The sequence below is a fragment of the Saccopteryx bilineata genome, chromosome 1 (assembly GCF_036850765.1).
Source record: "Saccopteryx bilineata isolate mSacBil1 chromosome 1, mSacBil1_pri_phased_curated, whole genome shotgun sequence".
Taxonomy (NCBI): domain Eukaryota; kingdom Metazoa; phylum Chordata; class Mammalia; order Chiroptera; family Emballonuridae; genus Saccopteryx; species Saccopteryx bilineata.
The window spans coordinates 94,943,228-94,957,683 of record NC_089490.1 but is presented as its reverse complement, the minus strand read 5'-3'; the positions used below and the strand labels follow the sequence as shown (position 1 = coordinate 94,957,683).

Genomic DNA, 14,456 nt, shown 5'->3' with positions numbered 1-14,456 from the left:
TCTACCCTTAAAGGAGCAAAACCAGTACCCAGTCCCCTCAAAAAAACACACAGTAACCAGAGACTGCAAAATGTATATTAAATTTCATATGCACAGTGGGAAAGCCGTCCTCACAGAGGTAAGAGTTCCAACCCAGTGACAACAGCAAGGAGCCACCCCAGTCTTATTTCAACCATCCATCCAAGACAGCAGTGACTGGCTGCTGCCTCTGGACTGAGATCTTCTCCTCTTTGCTGGTGGAGCCCCCCCCCTGGAACCCAGGGGGGACTTAGTAGGGGTCTTAGGTCCCTTGGGGGTACCATTCTGTTTCTGGAAGGTAGCTTTCTTGGCAGGCTGTGCAAACTCCGGCTTTCCATAGTTCTCAGGGCTCTGAGTGGCCTGAGTCTTAGAGAGGGAGAGCCCAGCAGGTATCTCTGTGTCCATGCTCTTGGGAGGAACATTCTGCTTCCAGAAGGCAGCTTTCTTGGAAGACTGCCTTTTAGGTGACTGTTGCTTTAGTTTCCCAGTCACCTTTGGTTTCCTGATCACTTTGACCTTTTCAGCTGGCTGACTGCTATCCTGGAGCTTGGAGGAAACTTGGGCCTTTGCAATAGAAGGTATGGTGGACAGTTCAGAGTGCGCCCCCTTAGGGATGCCATTCTGCGTCTGGAAGGAGGCCTTCTTGGGATGTTGCCGTTTCCGCAAGTGCCGCTCTGCTCCCGCAGCTGCTCTGGCCTTCTTGGCAGGCTGGCTGCTGCCCTTGGGCTTGGAAATCACCTGACCTTTCAGGTCAGGCAAGTCTGGGTTTGTAGGGGTGGATGATGCAGAATTTTCTGTGGTTAAAATAAACAGATTGTTTGAGAAAAGGGCCCCATCACAGGGTCCTGATCATTAGTGGTGGAGACAAGCAAAGGCATTAAAATAAGAAATCTGCCTGGGTACTCTCTCAGCCAAGTGTTCCACACACAGGAGCAGTGCTTTAGAGCAGATCACCTGGCCCTCACTCAAGTGTTTGAATTCTGCATTAAAGAAGACTCATGGCCCTGACTGGATAGTTCAGCTGACATGCCGAGGTAGTAGGTTTGATCACTGGCCAGGGCACATACAAGAATCAACCAATGATGGCATGAATAAATGTCTTTTTTTTTTTTTTTTTAATTCATTTTTAGAGAGGAGAGAGAGACAGACAGACAGAGAGGGAGAAAGAGGAGAGAGAGAGAGAAGGGGGGGGGAGCTGGAAGCATCAACTCCCATATGTGCCTTGACCGGGCAAGCCCAAGGTTTCGAACCGGCGACCTCAGTATTTCCAGGTTGACGCTTTATCCACTGTGCCACCACAGGTCATGTAGAAATGTCTTTCTTAAAAAAAATAATCAGCCTGACCTGTGGTGGCACAGTGGATAAAGCGTTGACCTGGAACGCTGAGGTTGTCGGTTCAAAACCCTGGGCTTGCCCGGTGAAGGCACAAATGGAAGTTGAAGCTTCCTGCTCCTCCCCCCTTCTCTCTCTCTCTCTTTCTCTCTCTCTCTCTCTCTCTCTCTCTCCTCTAAAATGAATAAATAAAAATAATTTAAAAAAATCAATTAAAAAGAGAGAGAGAGAAGGGATCACTACTCATCCTTGAGCCAAAAGATTTTTAGAGGAAGCTGCACCCCCTTGAGGACAGCAGGTAGCAAGACACTCTAAGGAGGACATGTATAAGATGCACCTTAATTTTGGGACCCGAAATTTGGAGGAAAAAAAAAAGTATTACATGAAGTTATTGAACTTAAGTTTTATTTATCATAAAATTCATACAACCCCTCATCTGCGCAAAAAAGTGGGAAATGCAAGTAAAAAAAATCTACAACCACGGTATAAGATGCACCCAGTTTTTAGACCCCAAATTTTTTGAAAAATGGTGTCTTATACATGGGGAAATATGGTAAATCCCGAATAAACCTAAGGTACTGTCTTTTGACTTTTTTTTTAATCCAAGGCTTTTATTTCCTGTGGATTTTGATAAGATGCAGGAAAATAAGAAGGCAAACACAACTAGAAACAAGCCAGTAAGATATAGTGCTGACATGTTAAATGCGTACTTTTAAAGTTACAACAAATTTTAACTATTGCTTGTTGTTGTTTTTTGTTTTTTTTAAGTGAGACAGAGAGAGAGGGGCAGACAGGGACAGACAGGCAGGAAAGGGGAGAGATAAGAAGCATCAATTCCTCATTGCGGCTCCTTAGTAGTTCATTGACTGCTTTCCCATATGTGCCCTGAAGGGGGGAAGGGTCGGTCCCTCCAGCAGAGCAAGTGACCCCTTGCTCAAGCCAGTGACCTTAGGCTTCAAGCCAGCAACCTTGGGCTCAAGCCAGCAACCTTGGGCTTCAATCCAGCAACCATGGGGTCATGTCCATGATCCCATACTCAAGCCAGCGACCCCACACTCAAGCTGGCGACCTTGGGTTTCCGTGCCTGGGTCTTCCATGTCCCAATCTTACTGTCTAGCCACTGCACCACTGCCTGGTCAGGCAAGTTTTTTTTTGTTTGTTTGTTTCTTTGTTTTTTGTATTTTTCTGAAGTTAGAAACGAGGAGGCAGTCAGACAGACTCCCACATGCGCCCAACCAGGATTCACCTGGCATGCCCACCAGGGGGTGATGCCCTGCCCATCTGGGGCGTTGCTCTGTTGCAACCAGAGCCATTCTAGCGCCTGAGGCAGAGGCCATAAAGCCACCCCCAGCGCCCGGGGCCACCTTTGCTCCAATGGAGCCCTGGCTGCGGGAGGGGAAGAGAGAGACAGAGAGGAAGGAGAGGGGGAGGGGTGGAGAAGCAGATGGGCGCTTCTCTTGTGTGCCCTGGCCGGGAATCGAACCCGGGACTCCTGCACACTAGGCTGATGCTCTACCACTGAGCCAACCAGCCAGGGCCTTTTTGTTTGTTTTTTAACATTCAGATGTAGCTTTCGTAAGGGGAATTACTTATAAAGAAAAAGAAACAACTCGCCTGACTGGTGGTGGTACAGTGAATAGAGCGTCAACCTGGGTCACTGAGGTTCCATGTTTGAAACCCCAAGGTAACCAGCTTGAGTGCAACCTCTCCCTCTAGCAGCTAAACCCGGCAAAGCTTGAGTAGAGCTCTAAGCCTGTTTCAGAAAACTCCACCCTTCCCCTTGAGATCCAGGACAGACTCCTCAAGATGGCTGAGAAAACAATCTGCAATTAGTAACAGGCTCAAAGAACTGCTGATAATTCTGAAGAGCCTTATGCCAACCCGGTGCTGACAATGCTGGGCCAGCAGAGGCCCATTGCCATTAAGGCAACCTTGGGCCAAGAAGGAAGAGAAACCACAACTCACATTGGGAACACATTTAGTGCAGAATAAGCACAACCATTTGGTAAAATAAAGAAAAAGGCCCCCATCCAGAGGAATGCTCTAACATACTCAAATGGGGTCCAGGCTCAGGTACCAGTCTAGCTGGGTCTCATCCAAGCAGGCATAGGCTGCAGTAAGGGCAGCAGAAATCCTTCTCTTCCCCACAGTCACACTATAAATAAACCCCTTTGAAAGGCAGAAAAAGCAGAGGTAGTGATGATGGGTTCAGAGCAGATTACTTACCTGTTTGGGCCTGGGGAATAGAATTGGAGAATTTCTTGAACTTGGCAATAAAGAAACCATCCATATTGTGGGTGTGAGGGTAGAAGCGGCGGGTGGAACGCAGAGTGGGGTGGAAGCGCCTCTCTCGAAAGCGAGTAAAACCCTCCTGGCCAAAGTCCAGACCTGTGGGCACCAGCCGCACATTCCTCTTCTTCAAGGCATAGTCTACCACCCACTCGTTCTCTTCCACCTGGGTGTGTGGGGCAGAAAAAGAAGGAACGAAAAGCAGAGCTGAAGCCTCAGGGAGCTCTCAAGGGCAGTCTCTCAGCCCTGCCCTCCTCACTGCCACGGCGGAAGCTCACCATGATGGAGCAGGTGCAGTAGACTAGGTAGCCGCCTGTCTTGGAGGTGGCATTCACAGAGTCAATAGCACTCAGGAGCAACTCCTTCTGGAGGTGAGCACAGCGTAGGACGTCCTTCTCATCCTGTCCCAGGAAGGAGACCCAAGGGTGTCAGAATTTCAAAACGCACCTCAGGAAGAGAGGCAAGCTGCTGGTTGCCTAGAGTGCCCCTCTACCTCCCTTCCAGCTCTGCAAGGCCCACCTAAGACCTCTCAGCTACCCACAGCCTCAATCCCAGTGCCTCACCTTGTTGGTCTTCACAGCCGGGTCCTTGGAAATGATCCCAGTGCCACTGCAGGGAGCGTCCAGCAGAACTCGGTCAAAGCCCCCAACCACCTGAGGAAAAGGTAGGTTAATCACCTTTTTTTATTTTATTTTTCTTGTGTGTGTGACAGAGAGAAACAGAGTGAGGGACAGATAGGAACAGACAGACAGGAAGGGAGACAGATGAGAAGCATCAATTCTTTTTGTGGCACCTTAGTTGTTTACTGATTGCTTTCTCATGTGTGCCTTGGTGGTGGTGGTGGGGCTACAGCAGAGTGAGTGACCCCTTGCTCAAGCCAGCAACCTCAGGGTTTTTTTTTTCTTTTTTTTACAGGGACAGAGAGAGTGAGAGAGAGGGATAGATAGGGACAGACAGACAAGAACAGAGAGAGATGAGAAGCATCAATCATCAGTTTTTCACTGCGACACCTTAGTTGTTCATTGATTGCTTTCTCATATGTGCCTTGACCAGGGGCCTTCAGCAGACCCAGTAACCCCTTGCTCAAGCCAGCGACCTTGGGTCCAAGCTGGTGAGCTTTTTGCTCAAACCAGATGAGCCCGCGCTCAAGCTGGCGACCTCGGGATTTTGAACCTGGGTCCTCCGCGTCCCAGTCCGACGCTCTATCCACTGTGCCACCGCCTGGTTAGGCCAATCACATATTTTAGTCACCCATACTGTATCATTTATTCCCTAGGGACAAATCTGAACACTGTGATGCCAGGAAGGAGGCAAGTGAACTGGAAGATGCCTCAGGAGAGAGGCCCAGGGAGGAGTCCCACCTTGGGGAACTGACGTCCATCATAGTGGCTGATAATGGTGTTGGTGACTCCCAGCCGGTGCAGGTTACCCACGACACTTTTGAGCCGCTCAGCACTGGCATCATTGGCAAGAATCACACCTGTGTTCTTCATCAGCTGGGCTGAGGGAAGGAAGGGTGCAATGCTCAGCAGCCAGCTCCTCTGCCCTACAGGTGCTAGCCACCCTCCAGCCCAGGAATCCACAGGTGAAATCTCAGCAGTTCAAGGCAAACTTCACTCCCAATAAAATAAGCCCTGCTCCCCACTACTCACTGCCCGTATCTCCCTGCTCTACACTGACCCCTGGTGATAAGAAAGCTCAGCGACATGGGTTTTCCATTGTTTCTGAACATTTCTCTGGTCCTATAAAGTTACTTCTCTTAAGTGATAATAGCTTAATAAAAAGTAGTTATGATTAATTACTATGCCAAGAATCTATATATGCATACCTCAACCCTCACAACCCAAGCATATTATAACGCCCAACCCAAGCACAATTACCATCCCATTTTATAGGTGACAAAAAAAAAATCAGGGGCTTGCCCAAGATCTTATGTGGCACCCACAGGACTGAAACACAGGCTGACTCCAGAGCCTGTCTCATTACCACTCTGCTAACCTTCTGTGCAGTTTCCTGACCACCAGCAAGACAAGGACATCATCTACTTTCAAAAGCAGAGACCCGGATATATCCTACCCCTGCTGGCCCTTCTCATACCTATGTAACTGGTCTTCCCTCCAGGGGCACAACACATGTCCAGGATCCGCTCATGTTCCTGGGGTGCCAAGGCCATGACAGGTAACATGCTGGAGGCTCCCTGTAGCATATAGTGCCCAGCCAGATACTCAGGAGTAGCACCTGTGGAGGAGGACCCGTCTGTGACATGCCAGGACAAGAGCAGGAACAGAAGGGCTACTGGGCAGGAAACACTCACCAATGGGCACTGAGGAATCATACACCACTAGTCCAGTCTTGGACCACTTGCCCAGGGGATCCAGGTTAACTCCACGATTGATTAGTGCCTGAAGATAAGAAGAATAGAGATTTTATTTTTACTGATTAATTTTAGAGAGACAGAGAGAGGAAGAGAAAGAAATATTCATCTGTTGTTCCACTTAGTTGTGCACTCATGGGTTGCTTCCCCATATGTGCCCTGACTGGGGATCAAACCCATGACCTTGGCGTTTCAGGACAATGCCCTGACTGAATTAACTGGCCAGGGCCATGAATGCAAATTTTTAAAACTTTGTAGACGACTATACCCAGAAAACAGAAATGTGAAAGCTCGGTCCTATCAAGAAGTGTGTGGCACAACTCCTGAAGTTCTTAGAACACAATCACCATAGACTCAAAGAATGCAGTTTCTCCTCTCCCATCATCCCCTGGCACCCATCCCCTCCCATCCCACCCCCTGGTGTCCTTTTCCTTAGCCTTCAGCTCTAACTCAAGGTCTGAACTCCATCTCAGTGAAGCAGACTGCCAACTCCTATTATTTCCTGGAAATAGACTGATTTTCTAAGAGGCTCAGCCCCCTTATCATACTAAAATTTAATCTTATTGGTTAGAGCATACTAAAGATAATTATCAGGTTATCTTCGGCCCTGGCCAGATAGCTCAATTGGTTAGAGCAGGGGTAGTCAACCTTTTAATACCTACCGCCCACTTTTGTATCTCTGTTAGTAGTAAAATTTTCTAACCGCCCACCGGTTCCACAGTAATGGTGATTTATAAAGTAGGGAAGTAACTTTACTTTAAAAAATTTATAAAGCAGAGTTACAGCAAGTTAAAGCATATAATAATTACTTACCAAGTACTTTATGTCAGATTTTCGCTAAGTTTGGCAGAATAAATCTTTATAAAACAACTTACTATAGTTAAATCTATCTCTTTATTTATACTTTGGTTGCTCCGCTACCACCCACCATGAAAGCTGGAACGCCCACTAGTGGGCGGTAGGGACCAGGTTGACTACCGCTAGGTTAGAGTATCATCCCCAAGCACAGAGGCTGCCAGTTGATTCCTGGTCAGGGCACATATAGGAACAGATCCTGTCTCTTTCTCTCTCTCTCCCTCCCTCCCTCCCTTCCTCTCTCAAATCAATAAATAAGAATTTTAAAAAATTAAAAAAGATAATTATTAGATTATTTTTGTACCAGGAGATAAAAAACACACAGGTGAACTGAACTTGAGAAATGAAGGTCTTGCCTTGGCCGGTTGGCTCAGCGGTAGAGCATCGGCCCAGCGTGTGGAAGTCCTGGATTCGATTCCTGGTCAGGGCACACAGGAGAAGTGACCATCTGCTTCTCCACTTCCCCCCATTTCCCCCACCCCCCTGCTTCCCTGCAGCCATGGCTCAAACAGTTTGAGCAAGTTGATCCTGGGTTCCAAAGATGGCTCCACGGCCTCACCTCAGGTGCTAAAATGGCTTGGTTGCTGAGCAGGGAAGCAAGCAGACCCAGATGGGCAGAGCATCACTCCATAGGGGGCTTGCCCAGTGGATCCCAGTTGGGGCGCATGCAGGAGTCTGTCTCTGCCTCCCAACTTCTCAATAATAATAAAGAAAAGATAAATGGGGGTCTTTAACCTAGGGTCCCTGAACCCTTGGAAACAACAAGCTTAAAACATTGTTTGTGGGCCCTGGCCGGTTGGCTCAGCAGTAGAGCGTCGGCCTGGCATGCAGGGGACCCGGGTTCGATTCCCGGCCAGGGCACATAGGAGAGGTGCCCATTTGCTTCTCCACGCCCCCCCCCCCTTCCTCTCTGTCTCTCTCTTGCACTCCCGCAGCCAAGGCTCCATTGGAGCAAAGATGGCCCGGGCGCTGGGGATGGCTCCTTGGCCTCTGCCCCAGGCACTAGAGTGGCTCTGGTTGCGGCAGAGCGACGCCCCGGAGGGGCAGAGCATCGCCCCCTGGTGGGCAGAGCCTCGCCCCTGGTGGGCGTGCCGAGTGGATCCCGGTCGGGCGCATGCGGGAGTCTGTCTGTCTCTCCCCGTTTCCAGCTTAAAGAAAAAAACAAACAAAAAAAAAACATTGTTTGTGGCCCTGGGGGGCGGTTCAGTTGGTTAGAGGGTCATCCCAATAGGCCAAGGTTGCGGGTTCAATCCTTCATCAGGACACATACAAGAATCAACCCATGAATGCATGAGTAAATGGAACAAACCAATATTTCTTTCTCCCTTCCTCTCTCTCTCTCTAAAATCAATTTTAAAAATTATTTCTGTGCATATGTGCTGTGTCTTTTTCTGGGGTCAAGAAGGAATCAGGCCCTGGCCGGTTGGCTCAGCGGTAGAGCGTCGGCCTAGCGTGCAGAGGACCCGGGTTCGATTCCCGGCCAGGGCACACAGGAGAAGTGCCCATTTGCTTCTCCACCCCTCCGCCGCGCTTTCCTCTCTGTCTCTCTCTTCCCCTCCCGCAGCCAAGGCTCCATTGGAGCAGAGATGGCCCGGGCGCTGGGGATGGCTCTGTGGCCTCTGCCTCAGGCGCTAGAGTGGCTCTGGTCGCAATATGGCGACACCCCGGATGGGCAGAGCATCGCCCCCTGGTGGGCAGAGCGTCGCCCCTGGTGGGCGTGCCGGGTGGATCCCGGTCGGGCGCATGCGGGAGTCTGTCTGACTATCTCTCCCCGTTTCCAGCTTCAGAAAAATGAAAAAAAAAAAAAAAAAAAAAGAAGGAATCAGTTTCACCAGCTTCTCAATACCTAAAAGGCAGATAACTCCTTCCCATTTCTGAGGTGGCACATTTATCCTGACTCAGATGTCTCAACTGTCCCAGAGAACAGAGACTACAGAGCTTTGATTTCCCACTTCACAGAGGTCCTAGGCTCTGAGCCAGACAGACCCAGCCTGTGTTAGTTTGCCTCCTGGGATCATGCTTATACCAATAAATGTTAATACCCCAACCAGTCAGGGTGGGACAGGGGAGTCTTTATGGTTAGCAGAAGTCAACACTTCCCAGAGATAAGCAACCTCAAAACCCACCCCTTTGCCCTGGCTGGATAGCTCAGATGATTAGAGCATCATCCCATATGCCAAAGGCTGCTGGTTCAATTCCCTGTCAGGGCACTTACAAGAAACAGTCAATGATGGCATGAATCAATGGAACAACAACTCAATGTCTCTCTAAAAAATAAAAATAAATAAAAAAACCCTCACCTGAGCAAGGTCTCGGCGCCGGGTCTTCAAGGTATTGGTCCTGAGGGTGATGGGCCGAGGCACCTCATTAGCTTCTAAGAACTCCACGAGCTGAAAAAGTAAAATGTCCTAGAGCAAGTCAGGCTCGTCGAGGAGCTCAGCCAGAAGAGAACTGACTGCCTTCCTCATAGAGTGAAAAGGTGATAAAAGGAAAGCAGAAGGGAAATTCAGGCAATTCAGTACCTCAGACAGTGGGAAGAGGTCCATGAGCTTGCCAAGTAGAAAGTCTCCATAGGAGTAGTAAGTGGTTAGATCCCGCTGAAGCCGGTGCAGATATTCAGCTCGAGACCGACCTTCCTCCCGCTGAGTCCCAAAGTTACGCAGCACTGCCATTATATCTTGGATGCGCTTGTGAACTCGCTGCAAGTCTGGAGCCTGGCCATGTGGACCTATTAAGGAACTGTTCCATAAAGTCCCAGAGCCTGGAAATCCCCTCTAGCAAGCACCTTCCCCCATCCCTTATCTTGCACTGGAAGGATATCCTGCTCCATCTCCCCAGCAGGGGGCAACACAAAAGGCTCGTCTTCATCCACATTGATCTGCAGGCCCCCATCTGTCTCATCTTCCTTTTGGGGGCCTGACTCAGGGGACACTTTCTCCTCTTCTTTCTCCTCCTCCTCCTCCTCCTCACTGGTCTCACTCCACTCGCCCCTAGGAACAGGTCCAGAAACAGGGTGATTCACAGATCAAAACAGATACCTCCTCCCCCCTTCCTTTCCTCCTCCATTTCCTGTATCCCAGCCACTATTCTCCATCCTAGTTTCCCAAACTCACCCAGCAACAGCTTCCTGGGCCTTCTGCTTCCGGGCAGCTCTCTCAATGGGCAGCAACTGAAAAAACAGACAAGGGGCTGGGGATGCAAAGCTAGTCCTCCCACCAACACATTAGCACTTTCTACCATTGTATTTTATTTTTTCCCAAATATAAATGTTAACACTTGTTCTCAGAAGGTAACACAAACCCTAAAGAACTGTAAGATTGGCACTATATTGACTACTGTTTAAAGTAAGCAATGGAGTCAAAGGGTTCACTATGCTGTTCTATCTCCTGTTATATTCCCCTTTCTGTTAAGAAGTTTAAAACATGAATAAACACACCTATGTATACAGGATAAAAACTGCCCTTGTGCATCCTTCCTGCCATATTTTCTTCCAGACTTACTCTATTTTTCATAGTGAAAATTACAACGCATTTTCAAACTTCTTACTTTTTCTCACTCTCAGATCACAAACATATTAAGACATAATAGCCAAATGTTAATTTAGCGTATCAGTAAATAATAATTTACTTATGCCTGTTAGGTACTTTAGAATTTTCCAGAGTTTTTGGCATTAGAGTCCACATGGTGCCTGCAAATATCATAATAGAAGATCTATAGAGAGAAGAGGGGGTTATGGGAAAGGGGTACAAATGGGAACTTTCTTCTTAATCTATACAACTCTCTATTACTTAAAATTTCCTTTTTTATCAAGTTATAAAATAAACTTTATTTAGAAAGTTACAGAGGTAATAAAAGTGAGCTTGCTGGACTGACAGGCTCAGTAAACAAGTTACAGAGTCAGAAGACAGGCCCTTGGAGCTTAGGAGAGAGAAAGGCAAGGGTAATGAGCCTGGAGAGAAAGTAAAGGAAGAAGGGAAAGGCTCAGAGGGGGAAAGCAAGCCTTCCCCTGACCAGGCAGTGGGGCAGTGGATAGAGCATTGACCTGGGCCATGGAGGACTCAGGTTCAAAACCCTAAGGTCGCCAGCTTGAGCACAGGCTCATCTGGCTTGAGCGTGGGGTTGCTGGCTTGAGCATGGATTCATAGACATGACCTCATGGTTGCTGGCTTGAGCAAGGAGTTACTCGCTCTGCTGTAGCCCCCACCCCACTCCGTCAAGGCACATATAAGAAAGCAGTCAGTGAACAACTAAAGTGCTGCAACAAAGAAGTGATGCTTCTCATCTCTCTCCCTTCCGTCTGTCTGTCCCTCTCTCTGTCTGTCACACAAAAAAATTTTATTTTCCTAACAATGCACCTATATGCTGATTGTGGAATACTTAAGTAACTTCTTACACCTCAATAAATAAATTTGCCCACATTTTGGGTCATCTTAAATGGAACTACTAGGTAAAGAAAAAGTTTTTTTTTTTAATTTTATTTATTTATTCATTTTAGAGAGGAGAGGGAGAGAGAGAGAAAGAGAAAGAGAGAGAGGAGAGACAGAGACAGAGAGAGGAGAGACAGAGAGAGAGAAGGGGGGAGGCGCTGGAAGCATCAATTTCCATATGTGCCTTGACCAGGCAAGCCCAGGGTTTCGAACCAGCGACCTCAGCATTTCCAGGTCGACGCTTTATCCACTGCACCACCACAGGTCAAAGGAAAAGTTTTTATTTATTTATTTATTTATTTTTTGTATTTTTCTGAAGCTGGAAACTGGGAGAGACAGTCAGACAGACTCCCGCATGCGCCCGACCGGGATCCACCCGGCACGCCCACCAGGGGGCGATACTCTGCCCATCCCGGGCATCGCTATGTTGCGACCAGAGCCACTCTAGCGCCTGAGGCAGAGGACACAGAGCCATCCCCAGCGCCCGGGCCATCTTTGCTCCAATGGAGCCTTGGCTGCGGGAGGGGAAGAGAGAGACAGAGAGGAAGGAGAGGGGGAGGGGTGGAGAAGCAAATGGGCGCTTCTCCTGTGTGCCCTGGGCGGGAATTGAACCCGGGTGCCCCACACGCCAGGCCGACGCTCTACCGCTGAGCCAACCGGCCAGGACCTTCAAAGAAAAAGTTTTTAAGGTTCTCAGATACCAAATACGTTATAAACAACATGTGTGCATTTCTATTCCCATTGGTGGGGCATCTTTACCACATCCTCATCAGCACTGAACATCTCATGTTTTAGAATGCTCTATCCTATAGCTCTTTCAAACTTCCATGTGCCCTACAGGACGTAAAGTAATAGGAAAAACAGTGATGGAACACTAAAATCCCTTTTCTCTACTCAGGGTTATCACTGTCTCAAGGATTTGCAAAGACTCTAAAAGGCAAAGATCCCTTCCTGAACACCCAGAGATAAACTCACCTCTTCATCTTCATCTTCTGAATTGGAGTCTGCTCCATAGTCATCTATCATATCAGCATCACTTTCTTCAGAGCCCCACAGGTCCCCCTGGTTTGCCACACTATCCTCTTCGGAGTCTTCCTCCTCCTCTTCCTTCTCACTGCTAAGAGCTGGTACTGGGCGCTTCTTGCCTCGAGCAGTGTTAAATAAGGACTGGCTTCCCTTCTTACCAGGTGTCTGGAGAGCTTCTGCAGAGATCCCTAAGTTTGAAGAATTCTGGACTGAGGGTAGCCACACAGTGATGGAGCCTGTACTTTCTAACCCCAAAAATGTCCTTTGGCTATTCCTCACTCCAGAAATGATCAGCAAACCCTTCCCTAACCAGGACCCACAGGACTCTTCATGTAGCATCCAGCTCCTATTTTCACTGACCTTTTGGTAGCTTTCCAGGAAATGGTTTGGCCCATGGACACTGATTCATCTCAGGGGCTTCAGCTGATCCCAACTTCCTCTTGGCTGCCCTGAAAAGATATAAAGAGTGAGGAAATGTAATATACCACCAGGTTCTGCCATTTCCCATCACAAGGAAATGTGACAGTTCCCAAAGAGCCCCTGTCGTCAACATGATCACCTGGGATCACATCGCTGAAGATGAACAGCACTAATTTAATCTACATAATTCTGAACATCCATACTCACCTCTTTCGAGCACGACTAGACAGCCTTTTGGAATTTTCATCACCAGCTGTTGGGGGGAGGGAGAACAGGAGGTTTACAGAGGAAAGAAAAAGAGCAAAGGGGTAGGAAATAAAAGTGGGGAAAGAGTTACTACACTAATAAAAGGGAGTTGATTCTAATTTATTCCCCAGTGCTTTACCAGGAACTGGATAAGAAATGTAAAGGAGATAATATCCATCTGGTTGTTCAGCAATCAAACCCAAACTGAGCCTTCCTCCAAACTTCTGATTTCAATAAACATCACAACCATTCTAATAACACAGATACATCCATTTCCTTAACAATGCTTTTCTCACAATGCACTAAGAAAAGGGTTCAGTATAATGTCTAGCTTAACAAACAGCATCTTTTATCCAATGTGCAATGCAAACTACCTGTCTACTCTTCTCTCCCACCCAGTCTTCCATACAGTAGACAACTCCCCATGTGGGAACCAGATATGTGCATTCTGGTCTCTGTTCCTTCCACAATGCAGTTCACAGTGACTGGGCTGTCCCCTTCTCAACTTCCACGTGCTAAAATGTCACCCATTTTTCAAAATCTAGTTCCTTAAAATCTAAATTCTCGGTGTGGGATCCTCCCCTTCCTTTAAACTCCTTCAGTGTTGTTAAATCACACCTCTGCTTGAATATTCGTGTCCTTGTCTCATGTTCCCTAAATTCTAAACACATGATGACGGTGTTTCATTCATACTTATTCCTAATAACTCATAGAGAAAATCCCACTTCGATAGGAAGTGAACAGAGAGTAAAAAACTGAGGAGGTCATAAATACCGATGAAAAAGAGGAGTAAAATGTGGAGAATCACAAGGCATGCCCCCCATCCTAACCTGCAGGCAAGAATCTGGCGAGTTCGGTCTCAGCACCCTTCTGTTTCCGGGCTTTTCGGCCTGGCCCACGTTTCTCCTTCTTCGTAGGGTCCAACTTTCGCCCCATGGTACTAGGGAACAGAAAAATGGCACAAGTTGAGTCGCTCGTGTTGGAAAGGGAAAGGTATATTGCAAACTTAGGGGATTAGAGTGTGAAAGGGCATCACCTCGACCAGAGAAACTCGACTCAGCACCCCCAACAGCCCCTCGAGCCCTGACCAAACTCCATTCCATGATAAGACCCGGACGCCACGCCATTTACACAGCGTCATCCTCCTTATACCCCAGCCCAGATCAGGGTTCCCTTCCCGGATTTCCTCCAGAACTCCCTGAAGCCTCGGCTCACTTGAAAGCACGTCCAGACCCAAGACGCTCCCTCAGTAAGGGGCAGCACTACACGTGCAGTCCCAGGGCTGCGTTCCGACACCACCCTCCAAGGAAACGTTTTACGCAGGCGCACAAACGCGCTCGTCTTGTGGCCCCGCCTCTTCCGGTCGCCACAGAACCCGGGACGTACCGGTTCCGTGGGAACGCGCGCCGGGCTGTCCACGGTGCAGCCGGGGAAAATACCGAGAGTACCGTTCCCTCCATACTCGCAGA

The 14,456-nt window shown here is 48.3% G+C and overlaps 1 protein-coding gene across 1 annotated transcript; it reads right to left on the bottom strand.

Annotated features, from left to right (window-relative positions):
• Positions 1-57: 57 nt before the first annotated feature.
• Positions 58-14,315, bottom strand: NOP2 (NOP2 nucleolar protein). The gene is made up of 16 exons (XM_066261089.1): positions 14,203-14,315; positions 13,818-13,927; positions 12,949-12,994; positions 12,682-12,770; positions 12,271-12,509; positions 9,982-10,037; positions 9,689-9,858; positions 9,391-9,590; positions 9,169-9,258; positions 5,954-6,041; positions 5,737-5,877; positions 5,001-5,140; positions 4,203-4,292; positions 3,918-4,040; positions 3,577-3,805; positions 58-812 (listed from the first exon to the last, which is right to left on the bottom strand). The coding sequence occupies exons 2-16, from the start codon at positions 13,921-13,923 to the stop codon at positions 169-171; spliced, it is 2,451 nt and encodes an 816-aa protein (XP_066117186.1). The 5' UTR covers positions 13,924-13,927; positions 14,203-14,315; the 3' UTR covers positions 58-168.
• Positions 14,316-14,456: the final 141 nt, after the last annotated feature.

Excerpts from the sequence above, each read along its gene's own strand:
- NOP2 (XM_066261089.1), bottom strand. The coding sequence starts at position 13,923 with ATGGGGCGAAAGTTGGACCCTACGAAGAAGGAGAAACGTGGGCCAGGC. Across the intron at positions 12,771-12,948 it reads TCTAGTCGTGCTCGAAAGAG|GGCAGCCAAGAGGAAGTTGG; the intron begins GTGAGTATGGAT and ends ATATCTTTTCAG. Across the intron at positions 813-3,576 it reads TATTCCCCAGGCCCAAACAG|AAAATTCTGCATCATCCACC; the intron begins GTAAGTAATCTG and ends TTTTAACCACAG.